The 17,599-nt window shown below is 49.1% G+C and overlaps 1 protein-coding gene across 7 annotated transcripts in view; it reads left to right on the top strand.

The window, feature by feature from the left end:
• The window catches only part of LOC119965327 (long-chain-fatty-acid--CoA ligase 6-like), a 251,026-nt gene that overhangs the window by 182,732 nt on the left and 50,695 nt on the right, over positions 1-17,599 (top strand). For all 7 annotated transcript variants that reach the window (XM_038795940.1, XM_038795944.1, XM_038795939.1 and 4 more), the window contains 2 exons: positions 1,168-1,302; positions 7,730-7,825. In XM_038795940.1, coding sequence (XP_038651868.1) covers positions 1,168-1,302; positions 7,730-7,825 — 231 coding nt within the window. The remainder of the gene's footprint in view (positions 1-1,167; positions 1,303-7,729; positions 7,826-17,599) is intronic.

Genomic DNA, 17,599 nt, shown 5'->3' with positions numbered 1-17,599 from the left:
TGGACCATGAAAGACTGGGTTTTGTAATTTAGTACAGGTCAAAAATTATAGCTGAGTTGGCTTTTATGGAGGGAGAATGGGGTGCGTGGCAGGCAAGACCTTGCAGAAATTGTGGAATCGGATAACATTCTTTGACCATGGGATGCATCTCTAAACCTGTTCTTGGGGATGATTTATTATGGTTTTAGCAGAAAATGTGCCTGGAAAAGGGTAGAGACTGGCCTCCAATCGTCTGCAGCGTTGCAAGGCCTAGTGGCGTCTATATTTCTGGTTAAAATTATTTGCGTTATTCACCTTCCATGAGCTTCTAGAGCCTTTGCACATGCCTTCTGTCCTTGATCCACCAGGCTTTTATATCATCTTCCTATCTTCTCATATGCTATTCCACAGCTTCCTCAAGACAGCCCAGTTGCAGTCTTCAAATTAGCTTTCAGGAGCTTTATTATTCGTATTTGCCTGTTTTATCAGTTGTTTATGCTTAAAAGTGTCCATAATGATTATCCAGTCCAATTAAAAGAAAATATATATATATTAGACCTGTTATATGGATAATGTGGTTAGCACTGCTCCCTTGCAGTGCCAGGGACCTGGATTCAATTTCAGTCTTGGGTGACTGTCTGTATGAAGTTTGAACTTTCTCCCTGTGTCTGCGTGGGTTTCCTCCCACAGTCCAAAGATGTGCAGGTTAGGTGGGGTTACAGGGATAGGGTGGTGGAGTGGGCCTATGTGGGGTGACCTTTCAAAGGGTCGGTGCAGACTCGATGAGCCGAACGGCCTCTTTTTGCACTATAGAAATTCTATTAAAACTTAAAATGTTCACCAAAGTCAACACTATAATTATTTTTTGTAGTCCAGAAAGCATCTTAATTAGGCCAGGCAAAGCAAGCGCTGAAAAACCTAACACATAGATTGGCCTCCCACACAAACCTCTGGTTAAGGTGGCAGTCGGACCCTGATGATTTCTGATGCTCAGAAGGGCAGATTAAGATCTTTCTGGAAGAGAGCAGGATATTAGTAAGCAGGTCTCACTGGCAATTTTAATTGCACATCTGCCCGGTTTGCACTAATTGAGGAGCATTAAAAATGGTTTTTCATTAAAAATGCTTTTTGGTGGATACTTCCATGATATAGTAGCACTAAGTATGAATTTTGCTCAATTTATTTTAGATCTTTAGCCAAGCAGGTACACCAGTAAAACGCTGGCTACTGGAATTTGCAGCCAGAAGAAAGGCAATTGAAGTGCGAAATGGTATCATAAGGAATGACAGCGTATGGGACAAACTCTTTTTCAAAAAAATACAGGTAAAAATAAATGACTCATTTTAATGTCCTTTGATACTATTAGGGGTAAGGCTTAACGCATCAGTAGTCCATCTGTAGAATTCTCTCCTGGAAAGTGCTTTGTTTGGAAAGGCATTTTTGCTCTTAAACTGATGTGCTGAAAAACTAATCCTTGCAACTTGAAAAATATCAGCCATGATTGAATGATGGGGCCGAGTGGCCTAACTTTGCTCCTATGTATTATGGTCTTATACAAATTAGGAGCAGGAGGAGGCCATTTGGCCCCCTAGTCGTGCTCTGCCATTCAATGAGATCATGGCTCATCTGATTGTGGCTTCAACTCCACATTCCACCCACCCCTGACGACCTTTGACTCTGTTATTAGTCAATAATCTATCTCCTCAACCTTAAAAATATTAATTGACCCTGTGTCCTCCACTCTCTCTGGGGAGAGTTCCAAAGATTCATGACCACCTGAGAGAAAAAATGTTCTCGTATGTCTTAAATGGGATACCCTTATTTTATAAACTGCCCCCTAGTTTTTGTGTCTCCTACAAGAGGTAACATTCTATCAGAATCCACCCTGGAACTTGTTCGTTTGAATAAGATTGCCTCTTCATTTGAAACCTTTTTTGTATAAAATATAGGTGAGCATATTGTTACAAATTGTAAAGTGAATTCTCCGTTAGCCGTCGCCGAAATCGGGAAAGGCGATCGGGCGGAGAATAGCTTCTGACGCCAAAATAGAGGTAGACGCCGGATTGACGGCAAATTGGGATTCTCTGGCGCCCCCAAAATGGCGTAAAGCCTGAAAGTTCAGTAAGTATATCAGTAGCGGGCCTGACACCCGATGCTCTGGGGCCTCCAGGATTCAGCACCTTGGATGGGCCGATTTCCCAACGGTGTGGTTCACTTGTGGTTTTAAAAATCATGAACCTGGCATGCTGGCTGCTGAGCGAAAGGAGGTAGGAAATGGATGTGGTCGAGTGACTGCGAGCTGCCGGCTCGGACACCGGCCATGCTGGCTGCAGCGGGGGACCTTGCCAGGGCTGGGGGAGGGTGGGCAGAACAGCTGGGAGCCCCCCTCCACCACAGGACTGGGGTAGTGCCCAGGCACCGACCGTTATTACAGTGGCCATCTTGCTGACCACCCACCCTGGGCCCTGGTTCTACACAGTGACACTGACCATATGGGTGTGCTCCCTCCCCCAGCCCCCGAACACCACACCCAACCGACAGCCACCCTCCGTGGGACCCCACAGCCACACCGACAGCAGCACCCAGTGTGGGCAGTGCCAGCTAACGGTGCCCCTGGCAGCAGGGATGGGTGCTAGGAGCGGGAGTGGGAGCACCGATGGGGGTGGGGGGAGGGCATGCGTGGGTGAGGCCTACATTGCCAACCGGGGCCACCGTGTAGCCCATGGCACCTGGTTGAGCACTGGTGTATGTCTCGTGCTAACATGTGTGGCTTTCACCCCTGCAGACAATAATGGCTTTCAGACATCAACCCGCGATGCTGGCCGCTATGGCGATGTCTGCATCTCTGCATGAAGCCCTGTGGCAGCATGAGCGGAGACCGTTCAGAGAGGAGGCGGAGGCTGCAGCAGAGAAACGGGCTGCAGAGGGGCAGGTGGCAGCCGCTCGAGCTGGAGGGCCGGCCGCTTAAGAGGATGAGAAGGAGGAAGTGCCAAGGTGGTACCGGATGAGGCCCTGCATGTCATTTGAGGACCTGCTGGACCGGGCATGTAGACGGAGACTGCGAATGAGCAGAGACAGTACGACACATCTGCCAGATGATGGCAAACCTGGCACTGCAGGGGTATGGGGGAGGACACCCGCTCCTAGTGACCGTCAAAGAGACAGTCGCCCTCCACCTCTATGCGATGGGGTCCTTCCAGTCGCTGTGTGGGGACCTGTCCGGGATTTCACAGGCATCGGCGCACAGGTGCATCTGCCCATCACTGACTCCCTCTATGCCCAGGCAGAGCAGTACATACAGTACCCCGTGGACCCCGCCCACCAGGATGCCTGGGCAGCGGGTTTCACTGCCATCGCCTGGGTTCAGAGGGTGATCGATGGCACGCATATCACCCTACGGCCACCGGCGGAAAACAGGCCGCTGTACACTAACCGAAAGGGGTACCACTCCATGAACATTCAGCTGGTCTATGACCATCAGGTGTGCATTATGCACATCTGCGCCCGATACCCGGGCAGTGTACATGATTTTTTCATGTTGGTGCACTCGGTGATCCCCGACATGTTCGAGGAGCACTCCGCCCCCGGCTACAGGCCGGACTGCTGTGCGACAGGGGTTACTCATTGCGGTCGTGGCTGATGACGCCTATATGGAGACCACAGACCGACAAGGAGACCCGCTATAATGATGTCCTTGCAGAGACCTTGGATGTGGTCGAGAGGTGCGTCAGGTGCCTGTACGGCTCTGGAGGGTCCTCCAGTACGAGGCTAGGAGGGTCGCCTGCATCGTTGTGGTCTGCTGCATCCTCCACAATATAGCCCAGCAGAGGGGCAATGTGCTGGAGGAGGATGGGGAGGAAGGGCAGGCCTCGTCAGACGAGGAGGATGAGGGGGAGGAAGACAATGAGCAGGACATGGGGTCTGGCCAGGCACGGGATGCCACACAACGCCATCGCCAGGGCCAGCGCGCACAGGACGCCCTCGTCGCAACAAGTTTCATCGACTAGTAGGGGACGGGGGACGCTGGCCAGGGGCACGGACACCACCATCCCACAGCCCCTCACTTTCCACACCACCAAACCCCCTCACCTCCCACAACACCAAACCACCTGCATGCACACTCCCTCCATTATACAGATCTGTGGCGTTATGAGCTGGGGGCATTGGATTGGCAGTGACAGTGGCTCTAGTCCATGGGATGGAAGATGATGACAACCCGCTCTGCGATGAGCTCCGTGCTTCACATCATTTGACAATGTCTGACTCATGCCCACAGTAGCACCTTCCACCTGGGTGATCCCTGCATGCGAGCTGGCCGGTTCATCACACGTCCTGTCGAATCGCTGGGGAGGGGGTGCTGTTAATGGTGAGGCTGGTGGGGGGGAAGCACGGTCCACCCACGGGGCCTGCACTGACCGTCCCACCCCGACATCTATCAGACAGAGCACAGAGGCAGGTTAGAATGGTGTGAACAGGTGTTTATTGTGAATATACAGTCTGTGCCCTAGCCCCTATAACTAAACTGTGCCTTGCACCCATGCCAACTTAACTGGTGTTTAACTTTCTGGCCTTACAGGCCTTAACACTATGCCTAGGTGGTTCCCCAGACAGTACAGCAGGAGTGGAGGCAGACTGTTGTGACTCCTGCCTTGCGACAAGGGTTCCCGTTGGCACACGGCTCCTTGGTGGCCCGGCTGCTGCTCGGGCGTCCCGGGAAGCATGGTACAGCCCTGTTCTGCCCACTGCCCACCAGATGCACCAGGGACAGGGGGGGAGGGGGAATGGGAAGTCCGAGGTGCTGCGATGTTCCGACATCTCCCCTGGAGGGGTCACTGGCAAGGGCCCCAGCACCACCTCCTCCCTCGGGGTTCCCAAAGGCACACCGGCTACTCCATGGGACGGGGGTGTGAGCAGAGCCATCCCCTGAGGCCCACCGGACGCTGCCAGTCTTGGAGGCTTGCCCTGATCTTGACAAGTGTGTGCATGCTCGCGGCCATGGAGCACAGGAAGTGGACCATCTCCGTCTGGGACTACACCACATCACGCTGCGACTATGCCATCACACTAACGGTCTGTGCCACATCAGCCAGCCAGTGAGTCGGCCAAGTCCCTCTCTGTGTGCGCCACATCAGCCAGTGAGTGGGCCATGTCCCTCTGGGTGCCACCTCCTTCTGAGTCTGCGCCATGCCAGCCTGCGCCTGCGCAATGCCGCTGATACGCTCAGCCATGGCCTGCTGTGACTGGGCCACGCTGAGAAGCGCTGCTGCAATGTCCAGGTGGTTCTGGCACATGGCTGCCTGTGAGAAGGTAGCCTGTCCTGGGCCTCAGACCCTGCCTGCACAGAATGCCCCAGGCCTTGCACACGCTGACCCATATCCAACACCGTCGCCCCCATTGCCTCTACCCATGTGGTTTCAGCCTGGCTGGCATGCAGATGAACTCCTCCACCTGCGCCCACAGGTGCTGGACGCTGACTGTCATCTCCTCCCGTACTCCCTGGGTCTCTGCCTGCATCTCCACTGTGGATGGAACTGAATGTTCCAGGAGCCCAGGGCACGTCTGGGCGGCAGCTGGTTCCTGGGGCCAAGTTGCCCTCCGACCGTCTGGCCCCTCGGCTGCTCGTACCTCCACCTGCTGTACCAGATAGTGTCCCAGGAGCCTCCTCACTAGTGTGCCCAATCGAGGTGATAGTTTCTGGGATCGTGGCGGGTGTTGAAGATAGCTGTGACCAAAGGTCTGTGTTGTCCTCTGACCCGAGCTCCGGGTCTCGGGCAGAGGGCTGGTGTTCTGGATGCTCTGCTTGTCAGTACTCCACCGTCTGGGGCGCTCTGGCACTGGCTGGGAGCGGGGGGGGGGGGGGGGGGGGGGGGGGGTGGTCCTGGCAGGTTCTGTAAAACACAAGACAGAATGTGTGGTTAGACAGCCGGACCGGGGGGGGGGGGGGGGGGGGGGAGAGCGTGAGTTTGGGGACGGGGGTGAGGGGAGGGGGGCACGGGAGAGCGTGGGTTTGGTTTTGAGGGGGGGGGGGCGCATGTGTCATGAGGATCCGCAACTAGGCAGGGGGTCTCACATGCTCGCCCACCAACCTTGTCTAGTGCCCTCTGCTGGGGCATGGTGAGGGGGACGCAGGCCTGGTGATTCCCTGGGCTACTGGAACATCGAGGTTGTGTGCGGCCTTCTCCTGGTGGGTGTGGGGGGTGGGGGACAAACACAAACAACGACACCTGCTCATTGTAGCTAGCATGGGTGCTGGCATGTGGGGTAGGGTGGGTGTTCGGCCATCCCCCCCAGGGGGGGTCCGGGTTTCATGCGTGTGAGAGGTAGGGGGGGGGGGGGGGTTTGTGCTTTGGGCACAGCGCTGCCTACTCACTCTGGCCGCCCTGAGGAGGTCGTGCAGTTTCTTCCTGCACTGGATGCCAGTCCGATGACTTCGCCAATGGCGCTGACCTGTGCCTGCACAGTGAATGGGGCACCAGGTGACCTTCCTCCCGGGCTGGGGTACAAGGTCATCCACCTCTCCTCCACGGCATCCAGGAGGGTCTCCAGCTCAGTTGTCCTTGAACCGTAGTGCCTCAGGTGCCTGAACCGCTCTGGAGGGCCCTCCAGTACGAGGCTAGTAGGGTCGCCCGCATCGTAGTGGTCTGCTGCGTCCTCCACAATATAGCCCGGCAGAGGGGCGCTGCTCTCCTTCCAGACATCTTGTTGACTGGGACAGTGTGTGTGTGTCATTTAAGCGCAGCAGCAGCCTATGAGTCTCGTGTGCGGCAATCATGGACCTGGCGAATCCGGCGCTGTTTCGCTTGAAAACGGTTGTGTTCCATGTGGTGACGGTGCTCGCCCGTTTAGCGTTGCTGAATCGTTGCACCTGTTGCACTGTTTTTGCTGTTGTAAAATACAACAGTTTTCATGCCGGCATCAGCATTTAGTCTCAATGATATTTCCCCATAACAATGTGATTTTAGTCACAGCTAGGAAATGGTGTCCTCTCCTGCACACCAATGAAATCTTTTTCAACTTCTGTGTTATCAACAATCTCAAAATCTCACATTAAAGAAAAAGATGAGAAATTGCATTCCGTGTATAAAGAGAGCCAATCCGCCGACACCTGATTCACTTTAATAAAACAATAAAACAAAGCCTGGCCACAGTCATCGCCAATTACCTTCTGTTATGCCATTGAAAGGACTGCTGTATAAGACCTCATTTCAATATTCTGTGCTAGTTTTCACTTTTCGTATAAAATGTTTCAATCTCATGGAGTTCCAGAACTGCACTGGAGCAGTTCTGCTGACATTAACAATGGGATTATTAACTTGATGCTCCATAGGGAGTCTTACAAATTGGTGCTCGGGCCACATGGGAGGGATCTGAGCCAAGAAAAATTAGCACTGGCTAAAAATATAAAGCACCATCAACCAATACTCACTATTTGTGGCTCAGTCGCCTCCTTACTGCTGTTTCAGGATTGAATTTAATGCAAATCTTTTGATTTTAAATCTTTATATTAACGCTGTCATAATCTAAAATTAAGATTAAAAGAGCATTTTTAAATTGCACTTTGAAACCAGTTTAAGTAGCTGCCTCCTGGCATAAATTGCACAATTTATGCCGGGAGGCAGCTACTTAAACTGGTTTCAAAGTGCAATTTAAAAATGCTCTTTTAATCTTAATTTTAGATTGTGCAATTTATGCCTTGTTTTGCATTTGGCCAGTATGTATTCTGCTAATTTTGATATATTTGTTTATGTAGGATAGCCTTGGGGGCAAGGTGAGAATGATCGTCACAGGGGCTGCTCCTGCCTCTCCTGCTGTACTTGGTTTCCTCCGAGCAGCATTGGGTTGCCAGGTATGAAAATGAGCACTTTATTCATTCTTTCATTACAATTCTTTCAATTTTCATAAAATGTTTTTCAAAACTATCCAAATAAGTATATTTTTCACGTGTTTTCCAAAAACATTCACAAATGCCACTATAGGTTCAATCCAGGGTCCTAAAAGAGATAGCTGAGGAAATTGTGGAGGCATTAGTGATGATCTTTTAGGAATCACTGGAGGCAGGAAGGGTCCCAGAGGATTGGATGGTGGCTAATGTAACACCACTGTTTAAGAAGGGAGGGAGACACAAGACAGGAAATTATAGGCCAGTTAGCCTGACTTCGGTCATTGGTAAGATTTTAGAGTCTGTTATTAAAGATGAAATCGCAAAGCACTTGGAAGTGCATGGTAAAATAGGACTGAGTCAGCACAGCTTTGTCAAAGGGAGGTTGTGTCTGACGAATCTGTCCGAGTTCTTTGAGGAGGTAACAAGCAAGTTAGATAAAGGAGAATCGGTGGATGTGATTTATTTAGATTTCCAGAAGGCCTTTGACAAGGTGCCGCATAGGAGACTGTTAAATAAGTTAAGATCCTGGCATGGATAGAGGATTGGCTGACTGGCAGAAGGCAAAGTCGGGATAAAGGTGTCTTTTTCAGGATGGCAGCTGGTGCCTAGTGGTGTGCCTCAGGGGTCTGTGCTGGGACCACAACTTTTTACAATATACATTAATGATCTGGAAGAAGGAACTGAAGGTACTGTTGCTAAGTTTGCCGATGATACAAAGATCTGTAGAGGGACAGGTAGAATTCAGGAAGCAAGGGGGCTGCAGAAGGACTTGGACAAGCTAGGAGAGTGGGCAATGAAGTGGCAAATCGAATACAATGTGGAAAAGTGTGAGGTTATGCACTTTGGAAGGAGGAATCTAGGCATAGACTATTTTCTAAATGGGGAAATGCTTCGGAAAGCAGAAGCACAAAGGGACTTGGGAGTCCTTGTTCATGATTCTCTTAAGGTTAATGTGCAGGTTCAGTCTGCAGTTAAGAAGGCAAATGCAATGTTAGCATTCATGAGAAGAGGGCTAGGATACAAGACCAGGGATGTACTTCTGAGGCTGTATAAAGCTCTGGTCAGACCCCATTTGGAGTATTGTGAGCAGTTTTGGGCCCCATATCTAAGGAAGGATGTGCTGATCTTGGAAAGGGTCCAGCGGTGGTTCACAAGAATGATCCCTGGACTGAACAACTTGTCATATGAGGAACGTTTGAGGACTCTGGGTCTGTACTCGTTGGAGTTTTGAAGGATAAGAGGGAATCTTATTGAAACGTACAAGATACTGCGAGGCCTGAATAGAGTGGGTGTGGGGAGGATGTTCCACTTGTAGGAAAAACTAGAACCAGAGGACACCATCTCAGATTAAAGGGACGATCCTTTAAAACCGAGATGAGGAGGAATTTTTTCAGCCAGAGGGTGGTGAATCTGTGGAACTCTTTGTCGCAGAAGGCTGTGGAGGCCAATTCACTGAGTGTCTTTAAGACAGAGATAGATAGGTTCTTGATTAATAGGGGGATCAGAGGTTATGGCAGAAGGATGGGAATGAGAAAATAACAGCCATGATCGAATGGCAGAGCTGACTTGATGGGCCAAGTGGCCTAATTCCGCTCCTAGGTCTTATGATCTTATAATCCTCTTTTCTGGTGAGTTCCTGATTGTACCTGATCTGCTTGAGGGAAGCACTGAAGATGCTGTGGGGGAAGGTTGAATAAAAATGCTATTGTAGGTCAATGTCACATGATTCATTAGAGGCAATTCAAAATCCAGTATGGATGCATAATGGAACTAAGCACCCCGACAGTCATCATAGCCTCTTAGAAGTTATAAAGAACACAAGAAATAGGAGCAGAGTCGACCAGAGTGCCTAATCCGCCATTTAATATGATCATGGCTGATCCTGGGCTTCAACTCCACTTCCCTGCTTGTTCCCCAAAACCCTCCATTCCCTGAGAGCTGAAATCCCAATCTCTCAGTTTTAATGATGGCGCAGAAAATTCCAAAGCTGCACTTTGTGACGGAACTTCCCCTCGTCTCGTGTCCAAATGATCAACCCTTTATCCTGAGACTGTGCCCCCATCTTTTAGATACAGTCCTCCATATCGACCCCATACAAGTCCCTTTGAAATCTTGTACATTTCCTTGAAATGGCCTCGTTCTTAAATCCAGAGAAAAAAGACCCAATTTTCTCGGCCTTTCATCAAAGGACAACCCCCTGCTGTACCACCTCCAATGCAAATATATTTTAAATGTGGAGACCAGGGGCGCGATTCTCCGCTCCCCACACCGGGTGGGAGAATCGCGGGAGGGCCGGGCGACTCACGACATGCCGCCCTGACACCTCCCGCGATTCCCCCACCCCCACTCAGATGAATCGCCGCTCGCCGTGAAGAACGGGGATTCTCTGGCCCTGATGCGCCGAGCGGCCTGACGTTCCCGACCGGTTCACGACGGCGGCAACAACACCTGGTCGCTGCCGTCGTGAACATGGGCGCCAAAGTTCCGTTTGAAGCTTGTGGGGGGTGGAGAGGGGAGTGAGCACCAGTGCTCGGGAGGGGACTGGCCCGCGATCGGTGCCCACCGATCGTCGGGCCGGTGTCTCCAAGAGACGCACTCTTTCCCCTCCGCCGCCCCGCAAGATCAAGCCGTCACGTCCTGCGGGGCAGCGGAGGGGAAGACGGCAACCGCGCATGCGCAGGTTGGAGCCGTCAGCCGTGCATACGCGGGTTGGAGCCATCAGCCATCGTGACGTCAGCCGCGCATGCGTGGGTTGGAGCTGGCCAACCTGCGCATGCGCGGCTGACGTCACTTGGGCGACGCTGTCGCGTCATTCTCGGCGCGCCGGCGGCCGAGATTTACGGAGCGCCGCTCCTAGCCCCCTGAGGGGGGGGGGGGGGTGAATAAGGTGTGCGGAGTGGCCTCCGAGGCCGTCGTGAAACTCGACCGAGTTCACGACTGCCTTCCCGATTCTGCGCGGGAGTGGAGAATTCCGCCCCAGAACTCCAGATGTGGTCTCAGCAAGACCCTGTACAACCCTAGTAAGACTTCTCCAGTTTCCCAAACCCAACTTACCATTAGCTTTTCAATATTAACTTTTTGTATTTCTTGTATGGTCCCATCCAAGTGTCTCTGGACATCAACAAAGTTTTACACCCTTTAAAAAATATTTTACTCTTCTATTTTTTGACCAATGTGAATAACTTCACACTTCTCTACATTATAATCCATCTTGGTGCCCATTTCTCTTTGCAATCTTTGTGTCCTCTCCACATCTTACCTTTCCAACTAGCTTTGTATCATCAGCAAACTGGATACATTACTATTTCTTCATCTCAGTAATGAATGTAGATTGTAACGAGCTGAGGCCCAAGCACTTACTTTTTATCCTATTTGTCCAGCTTGACTTGGCCAGTTCTCCCCTCATAACCATGTAATTAACTTTGCTTAAAACTCTTGTTTGTGTTTGGAGTATGTCCTTTCAAATTTAATTTGGAATTTACTACTTCCCAATCGATCATTTACTGTGACATTAATAATTAACCCTGCTCATTGCGCCAAACTAGACCCAAGATAGCTTCATTCCTAGTTAGCTCCAAAAACCTACTGGCCCAAGAAACGCTCAAAATATTTCTAAAACTCCTCTTCTAGGCCACCCGTGTTGATTGTACCAGTCTATGTGAAGAAGTCTCTATAATTATTACATTGCCTTTGTTACAAGCGCCAATGATTTATTGTTTAATGCTCTGTTCAGTGATAACTAGGGGGCCTAAAAACTACTTGCACCGGTGTTTTCTGACTGCTATTCCTAATTTCCATCCATACTTATTCTATGTTGTACTTGTTCATGATCTTCAGAGGCCAGATCTAAGTCCTAATGTCGTCAGGGCTACCCCTTCTCCTTTGCCATTTCATCTGTCTTTCCTAAATACTGCGTACATGGAATGTTTATTTCACAACCTGATCATGATTATCTTGAAACCCATGTCTGTTGTCGACCTAAGTTTATTTTTACTTTGTGCATTCAAATGAAGAATGCTTAATTAAATTTATTTACTTCTGTTCCCTGCAATTACCTTGTTCGCTGATGTATAATTTTTCTTAAATTCTGACCCATCTGCCCTTTACCCATATTGCAATACTCTTCCGATTTCTCAACCTTTCTCTTTGGATTTCTAAATCTCCCTTCACCCTCCAAGATGCATCGCAGTGTCTACAGCTCAGCGTCCAGCTCACTAACTCTGAGCCAAAGTTCCCAAACTTGCTAACACTTGGATCACACTGAGGTCTGAACTCGTCACCTGTCTTTTTATTGTGTTGATTAATTTAGTACTTTTTTATTTAATTAATTTTGATTCCTGAACTCCCTACTCCTTACTGCTACTGCTTACCATTGGGAAAAGCTTACCACTGGGAAAACCTTCAATTATCAATAATTTGTACCAGTTCTTAAAAGGTGAATGAGCCAAGATACTTGCCAATCAATATTTAGCTGGTTCCCTATAAGCTCACAATTTATCTTCTCTAAAAGCTGATTGTTCACAGACTGAGCCTCACCAGCACTAGCAGCAGTTAGTCTCTGATCTGTCTCAATTCCCCTCGCACTCTTTTAAGCCTCTGGTTCTGATCTATGTCTCTTCCACTCTTGCTTTTGTTTAAACCTCCTGGTCCATTCTGTTTGCTTCCTCTCATGCTCTATTAAGCCTCAGAGGCAAGTGCTCAGCGAAAACTCAAAAGAAAGAAAATGCATGATCAACAATTGAAAATCTGAAGGGATGTATGTATCTTGACTGTCCCATTAACACCCAAGTTCTGATCTCTCAATTTGCAAGTAGTTCTGTACACAGCTTCCCTGGAACAGATACCTTTTTTGGGCAGGAATGATATATGGCACAACTACATAAATATGTGTATCGTGATCGTATGACTGCAGTTTTCAGGTACGAACGGGTATGGCCTTCAAGGACATCTACCCTGTGATCCCTCAGTACCCCAGAATCCAACCCGCCCCACCCCCGGCCAACATAATGAGGAGAATTTTAACAGCCAAAAAAAGTGGCTTTGTGTCAGGTGAGATGGTAATTTTTAAAATCTCAAAACCTGTTTCGTCCGGCTTCAAATCTGACTTCAAATTTCCGATTTTAACGGAGATGGGACAGGGGCACAAGCTACCAACTATCCTAGTAAAGGGGTTCCTCATCTAATTACTTTAATGAGTCGATGCACTTCAGATTTTATTTCATGATCTCTACCCTAACAGCAGGAATCCTACCTGCATCTAGAATGCACAACCTATCCAACTAGACTGCCAATGAGGCTGGCTTTGGATGAAGAAATTGCTAAAAAAGAGAGCACATTTATTGTGGAGTTAAAGTGACACATGTTCAGGAAAATCCTGCCAGGGACTCTCCAATCGTGTTCGGCCAGAGAATCCCCGTTCACGACCAAATCGCGGGCAGCGCTACTTTTGCAATCCTCAGCTTGCGCGCCATACTGACGGATCAGGATATTACCTGAGGTCCTCCCCCCAAAATTCCGCCCCTGACTGGCCAAGTTCCCGACGGCGTGGGTCACGGTTGGTCTCCTCCGTCGGGAACTCGGCGTGGCAGCTGCAGACTCAGTCAAGCGCTGCCACAGTTGATGGAGGGCCAATTCGCGGGCAGGGGGGATTTAATCAGGGGCTGGGGGAATTGTTGGGGGGTGGTTCGGGGCTCGTGAGCCGGCAAAGGGGGGGGGCACTATTTCACAGGCCGGATTCCATGAGCAGCTGGCACCATGTTGCACGGGCCGTATCGGTAGCTAGAGCTGGGTGCTCTGCACTGCTGTCCTGCTAGCTCCCAGCTACACGGAGGATCGGTGGCCATTTTGCACCAAATTTTCGGGCGTAAAATGCCACCGTTCCCACGCCAGCATGATGACATAGCCAGAGAATCCAGCCCCCAGGCTTTCAGGTTTCCCAACCAGAATTTAAGCTTAACCCCCCCCCCCCCCCCCCCCTCCCCCGCATCCCTTCATTACATTCCTCTCTCTGCACACCTCTGCTACACAATTCAACTGCACTAAATATTGAGGCGGGCATGGCACTCAGAGGCTTCCCAAACTGGATAGCTGCAAGGGTGCCCCACTGACACCTGCAACTCAGCAGTGTGCTCAAAATGACTCTGCCTTCCACCAACTCTTCATCAGACCGCAAATTGGTCATTCCATAGTCTCTGCAGCCATTTCTCCTCCGTGTTACATGATGTAATGGTCTATTACAGGAAATAAAAGCTCACCATACAAAAAAATTAAATTAAAATAAGCAAATTGCAAAGTCGCACAGATGAATACATTGGAAAAGGTAAATTCTTTAAATGAGCAAAAACTTTGACTCATCACGGACAAATATAGTGAAATCCAAGATGGCGCCATAAACACCAACCCAAAAGTTGAAAGAAGGTGAAGCATAACAAATGGGGAAAAAATGAAATAATATTAACAAAAAACAGAAGTCTCAGTAGAACTTCTGAACATGAGAATGACAGCTCAACAATGTGCAATCAATGAATGAGGAAATTATTGTTGACAAAACAAAAATATTTATTGGTTGGAAAAGTATCAGACACAGACCCAACTGAAAACCAGTCAATACCTATCCCCAGAGGCGATAAAAGTAGATTAGACACCTCCGTACCACCCACCAAGGCGGAGGCTGGCTGCCTACATTGCTCCTCTCCCATGTTTCTATCACTTGCACCTACAACAAATGCAAGAAGCTCAAAAGTTATTTTTCCAATCTGTCTTCCATCACCCTCCGATTGCCATGAAACCCACCTCTTGCTCTTCCCGACTAAGATGACCATCCTCATGACTCTTTGTTCATTTACATTGATAATGGTTCTCTTTCCTTCAGTGCTGCCCCACTCCTTCAGATTTGCTAGTCATCTCTCTCCTCAAAAAACAAACCTCACACTCTTCTGTCCTACAAGATACAACCCAATCTCCAAACTAGCTTTCCTCCCCAAAGCCCTTAAATATGCTGCCACTTCCCAAATTGGTGTCTACCTTTCCTGAAGCTCCGTGTCTTCAGCTGCCAAGGCCTTAAGCTCTAGAAAACCCTCCCTAAACCATTCTACCTCTTGACCTTTCTTAAGATGTTCTTCACAATCTACCTGTTTGACTAAGCTTGACATTTGCCCTAATATCTCCTTACACGGCCTGATGTCAAATTGTATTTACATTCCTGTGAAGTACCTTGGAATATTTTCTGCTTAAAATCACCATACAAGTTGATGTTGTCATTTGAGGCAGTAAATTAACTATTTCCCTTCCTTCCACCACTTGAAGCTAAAATCTAATGTATTTAGTTGCTCTTCATCACCAAGGTACAATTTGTAAAACGGCTGCTTCCTACCTTGAAACCTCAATTCCCATGTTTCCTTCCTCTCCTATTCTCCTCACTCTTACTCTTCATTTTCCAACCTCTGACTTCCCCCTCGATCTTTGTGCCTCATCTTCTCTCCTCCTGCTCCATTTCCACCTTCTCCTGTCCACTTAATTTCATAATTGGTGCCATTCCATTCCTCCCTCATCCTCTGTCCTCCAGCTACATTTCCCTTCTCTTCCCGTCATATCTCTCCTCCCACTGCTTCCTTTACTTTTCCCTCCCATTAATACAAAGAACAAAGAAAATTACAGCACAGGAACAGGCTCTTTGGCCCTCCCAGCCTGCGCCGATCCAGATCCTTTATCTAAACCTGTCTGCTATTTTCCAAGGTCTACTTCCCTCTGTTCCCGCCCGTTCATATACCTGTCTAGATGCCTCTTAAATGATGCTATCGTGCCCGCCTCTACCACCTCCGCTGGTTAAGCGTTCCAGGCACCCACCACCCTCTGCGTAAAAAAACTTTCCACACACATCTCCCTTACACTTTCCCCCTCTCACCTTGAAATCGTGACCCCTTGTAACTGACACCCCCACTCTTGGGAAAAGCTTGTTGCTATCCACCCTGTCCATACCTCTTAATTATGTAGACCTCAATCAGGTCCCCCCATAACCTCCGTTTTTCCAACGAAAACAATCCTAATCTACTCAACCTTTCTTCATAGCTAGCACCCTCCATACCAGGCAACATCCAGGTGCATCTCCTCTGCACCCTCTCCAAAGCATCCACATCCTTCTGGTAATGTGGCGACCAGAACTGCACGCAGTATTCCAAATGTGGCCGAACCAAAGTCCTATACAACTGTAACATGACCTGCCAACTCTTGTACTCAATACCCCGTCCGATGAAGGCAAGCATGCTGTATGCCTTCTTGACCACTCTATCAACCTGCGTTGCCACCTTCAGGTACAATGGACCTGAACTCCCAGATCTCTCTGTACATCAAATTTTCCCCAAGACCCTTCCATTGACCATATAGTCCGCTCTTGAATTTGATCTTCCAAAATGCATCACCTCGCATTTGCCTGGATTGAACTCCATCTGCCATTTCTCTGCCCAACTCTCCAATCTATCTATATTTTGTTGTATTCTCTGACAGTCCTCCTTGCTATCTGCAACTCCACCAATCTTAGTATCATCTGCAAACTTGCTAATCAGACCACCTATACCTTCCTCCAGGTCATTTATGTAGATCACAAACAGCAGTGGTCCGAGCACGGATCCCTGTGGAACACCACTAGTCACCATTCTCCATTTTTACATATACATAGACTTTTTACACAGAATTTACAGTGCAGAAGGAGGCCATTCGGCCCATCGAGTCTGCACCGGCTCTTGGAAAGAGCACCCTACCCCCTACCCAAGGTCAACACCTCCACCCTCTCCCCATAACTCAGTAACCTCACCCAACACTAAGGGCAATTTTGGACACTAAGGGCAATTTATCATGGCCAATCCACCTAACCCGCACATCTTTGGACTGTGGGAGGAAACCGGAGCACCCGGAGGAAACCCACGCACACCGGGGAGGATGTGCAGACTCCGCACAGACAGTGACCCAAGCCGGAATCGAACCTGGGACCCTGGAGCTGTGAAGTGATTGTGCTATCCACAATGCTACCGTGCTCCCTTTTTTTGAGACATTCCCTTCCACCACTACTCTCTGTCTCCTGTTGCCCAGCCAGTTCTTTATCCATCTAGCTAGTACACCCTGAACCCCATACGACTTCACTTTTTCCATCAACCTGCCATGGGAAACCTTATCAAACGCCTTACTAAAGTCCATGTATATGACATCTACAACCCTTCCCTCATCAATTAACTTTGTCACTTCCTCAAAGAATTCTATTAGGTTTGTAAGACATGACCTTCCCTGCACAAAACCATGCTGCCTATCACTGATAAGTCTATTTTCTTCCAAATGTGAATAGATCCTATCCCTCAGTATCTCCTCCAACAGTTTGCCTACCACTGACGTCATGCTCACAGGTCTATATTTCCCTGGATTATCCCTGCTACCCTTCTTAAACAAAGGGACAACATTAGCAATTCTCCAGTCCTCCGGGACCTCGCCCGTGCTCAAGGATGCTGCAAAGATGTCTGTTAAGGCCCCAGCTATTTCAACCCTTGCTTCCCTCAATAACCTGGTATTGATCCCATCTGGTCCTGGGGATTGTCCACCTTAATGTCTTTTAGAATACTCAAAACTTCCCCCTTCCGTATGACAATTTGACCTAGAGTATTTAAACATCCATCCCTAGCCTCAACATCCATCTTGTCCCTCTCCTTTGTGAATACCGATGCAAAGTACTCATTAAGAATCTCACCCATTTCC

The sequence above is a fragment of the Scyliorhinus canicula genome, chromosome 4 (genome assembly GCF_902713615.1).
Source record: "Scyliorhinus canicula chromosome 4, sScyCan1.1, whole genome shotgun sequence".
Lineage (NCBI taxonomy): Eukaryota > Metazoa > Chordata > Chondrichthyes > Carcharhiniformes > Scyliorhinidae > Scyliorhinus > Scyliorhinus canicula.
This window is presented reverse-complemented; position numbering and strand designations above follow the sequence as displayed.